Source organism: Pollicipes pollicipes, unplaced genomic scaffold, assembly GCF_011947565.3.
Source record: "Pollicipes pollicipes isolate AB1234 unplaced genomic scaffold, Ppol_2.1 Scaffold_7231;HRSCAF=8579_pilon_pilon_pilon, whole genome shotgun sequence".
Lineage (NCBI taxonomy): Eukaryota > Metazoa > Arthropoda > Thecostraca > Pollicipedomorpha > Pollicipedidae > Pollicipes > Pollicipes pollicipes.
The window spans coordinates 30492761-30496103 of record NW_023597034.1 but is presented as its reverse complement, the minus strand read 5'-3'; the positions used below and the strand labels follow the sequence as shown (position 1 = coordinate 30496103).

The 3343-nt window shown below is 49.6% G+C and overlaps 1 protein-coding gene across 2 annotated transcripts; it reads right to left on the bottom strand.

Moving 5' to 3' along the window:
• Positions 1-449: 449 nt before the first annotated feature.
• Positions 450-2112, bottom strand: LOC119110710 (keratin-associated protein 19-2-like). 2 transcript variants are annotated; one of them, XM_037234620.1, is made up of 2 exons: positions 1963-2112; positions 450-1079 (listed from the first exon to the last, which is right to left on the bottom strand). In XM_037234620.1, exons 1-2 carry the CDS (start codon positions 2079-2081, stop codon positions 722-724), a joined length of 477 nt encoding a protein of 158 aa, XP_037090515.1. In that variant the 5' UTR covers positions 2082-2112; the 3' UTR covers positions 450-721. The 2 variants fall into 2 exon arrangements, with proteins under 2 accessions (XP_037090515.1, XP_037090516.1); XM_037234621.1 differs by having other exon boundaries at positions 1993-2112.
• Between the last annotated feature and the right edge of the window lie 1231 nt (positions 2113-3343).

Sequence of the window (3343 nt, the reverse complement as noted above, 5' to 3'; positions counted from 1 at the left end):
GGCATCATCATGCTAAAAGCGCTGGCGTAGCACGGGATGGCCGATTACATGAAGCGCTCTTACTTCATGATGCAGCAACGGACGCACCGACGCCGCACCGACACCTGTGTGGTGCTGTGCTCCGTGATGTGTTTCTGTACTCAAGCTGTACAGAGAAGAACACCTACCTTCCGTCTGTATCCTCCGTCGTCTGTCTTTTTGAGTTGGGCGTGAGTTACGGATCACATGAACTTGTTTTTTCATGAAATATTAGGCAGTCATATGTGTGGTTTGTAGCTGCAATACATTAGTTCTCGTTGATCTTATTGTTAGCAAAATAACATGAGGGGATGCCTTGTCAGCTACCCTTCCGAACCCTCTAATTCAACTACTACGCTTGTAAATAAAATATAATAAGCAGTGCCGTACAGGCGATGTCCGTCATTATTATCCAAGAAAACGAAGCATTCCTGGCAAACGATGTATTCTTGTTTCCGGCGTTTCAGTGTGTCAAAAGAATGACACGCCCAGAACACACAAAATCATGATAAAGAAAGCATAGAGAATATTGAGGGAACTCGACGGGGTCCGTCTAACGGCAGACACTGCGACATTAAACAGGAGGTTTCAGACGTGGCGCATCCTTGATATTCGCAGGATCGAGACAGCCATAATGGTCCCGGGAACACCACTTGTGCATAGTCAACACACCGGCTTCAGGCCGTTGCCGTGGGCATATTCTTCAATAATACCCGTCATACGCTCCGTTGCGTCCGCCGTACCGGCTGTAGGGGGATGAACGCCTGCCGTAGCCGCCGTAGGCCCCGGAGCGCCCATTGTAGCCATTGTAAGCTCCGAGGCGACGTCCGTACCCTCCGTAGGCTGCTGACGAACGACCGTATCCACCATAGCCGCCGAGGCCACTGTTGCCGTAGTAGCCACCATATCCGTTATATCCCAGTCCGAAGTTTCCGTAGCCGTTCAAGCTGCGCCCGTAACCACGTCCGGAGCGGCTGTTGTAGCTCTGGCCGTAGTTGCCGTTGTAGCCGAGGGCCCGGTTGTCGTAGCCGCCGAAGCTGCGACCTCTGCGGAAGCCGTTCCTGAGGCAAGTATTCGTGCGTTAGTTCTGTCCTGATAATGTTCCACTGCTCAAGGCAAGGCCGTCTGGGTGCATGGCTACCACCATTGGCGGGCAGAAGGGTCAAACAGTTATAAGCATTCTGTCATGACTGGTCCACACCTGGAAACAGCGTCGAGGCCGGCGTTTCGTTCCCACCATGCAGAACGACAACTAGCCACGGTGTGAAATATTTCACAGGCCCATACAGATGCTGTCCAACACATGTTCATGTGCCCTATTTTGGCAATCACTTCAGACATCATGATCCATGAACACCAAAAGCAGACGAGTGGGCTCGCGTTCCATAAACAAATGGCCCTTTTTATGCTAACGCTGTTATTTCGCTACTTTCCACGTTAGCGCTTATCTGAGTGGTACTTAAATTCATCCTGCCGCGTGGAAGAGACATCGGTTTTGAAATGCACGGATAATAATGTGGCATGCTCATCATACTTTATCAGGCTCATCTGATAGACCTCATTCTCATTACGGCTCACTCAAATCGAATGAGCCGTAGCATTTGCTTTGAAAGCGTTTATGTTCTCCACCTTGCACCGATTTAAGATTTTACGTTGTGTACATGATGTTGAGGCAATATCATCCGCAAAGTAAGAAGTTGCAGCTATTCTAATAGCCACAAAGACTTGTTATGGTTCTGCTCCTTTTTATCCGATCCTTCGGAATTCCAGATTTGGCACTAGAGGCTTGGGACATATTTGGCACTTTGGCTGAATCAGGTAGCCGTGTGATGATGTTCGCGGGAAGGAGCAGATAAGATTTCGAACCACATCTTATTTTGAGATATACGCGAAGCGAATGCACCAAGGCAAGGTGTAAGTTGAGAAGAACTAGCAGCAAAGTACCTGCCGTGTCCTGCCAAAACGGAAGAGTACCCGCTGGCCTGGATCTCTTGGTCAGCCTCCTTGTCTTCGGCGGCGGCCGACAGAGCTACCAGCGCAGCCAGAAACAGACACAGCTTCATGGTTCTCGTCTGGGTAGCTCTCTGAACACTGAAAGAGAGACACTGATGCCTCCACATGAGCCTGCTCCCTCTTTATACTCGTGAAAACCAAGCAAATGTTTGACCCGGCTGACCGCACGCAGCTGCACTCTGCAACGCGGTGTAGACCTGGCGGTTTGGAAAATTGGCTGGGAGAGAACAGTGATAGCCTTGGCAAAGGCCGCCTTCTCCACGCTGAACAGTCCGTGGTGGAGGCTACTTGATATCGAATTCTCAGCCCTATTTTGATGTGAAGAACTCCAGTGAGATGCTCCACAGTGATGACTCAACACGAACCCGACGCTATTTAATGGACCATGAGGTGACAGTAGCTTCCTCCTTCCTCCGATGACCTTTTAAACGGAAACAAATTAATTTGGCCTTTGAGAGGACCGCGTGACGCGTATTACTCCAGCGCTGAAAGGCCAATGGTTTGATTTACGATACGCATAGGATTTCTTAGCAAAGAAACTTATTATATGCTACTCATCCGAATGCAATTTGATTGACGTACCGTTAACCGATTTATTTTGAATCAGACACAGGTCAGCTGGTGAACCATAATTTATGCTACGTGCTAGCTTGCAAGAAATGTCCTACATAAGGCAACATCACCCTAAAAGTAGAGGAACCTAATCGCCCGTGAGATCCACTCCAGTTCCATCCTTCACCTCTCGAAGAAGTTCCCGCAAACGGCGTGTGCTAAATCGAGGTGCATGTTGCGTATGGTAAAACATCCCACCGCCTCTTTATAAACCCGATTTGAAATATTGGGCCTAGGAGGAGTCACATCAACATTTTTTTTGTAGGTTTTATTGCAATACCTGCACCAGCAATCTGTTTTTTATGTGTATAGACTCGGCCGTAGGCCGCACGCGGTACTGGCGGTCACTGGCGGCCGCCGGCAGGAGGGAGCGCATTTCACCGCGCTCTCCGCAACACAGCAAAACCTATTCCATGGGATGGGCGAATGGTCATGGGGTGTGGCCAGGTGATTTTGCCCCTTCCATCAACTGTCAGCCTTTTGAACGATGGTAGCACTTGCCGTTGTATTATACAGCATTACATTGTATCGAAGGGTGAAACACCATCTCGCTTTTTCCATTCATCATCGAAGTACGCCAGATCCCGAGTGTAGTCGTGCCATGGGTGCCGAGATGTGACACGACACGCGCAAACCCGTGGAAGAGGAGCAAAATCCACCATTGAGCCCATGCCACGTGATACGTGTGACCCGCACCATT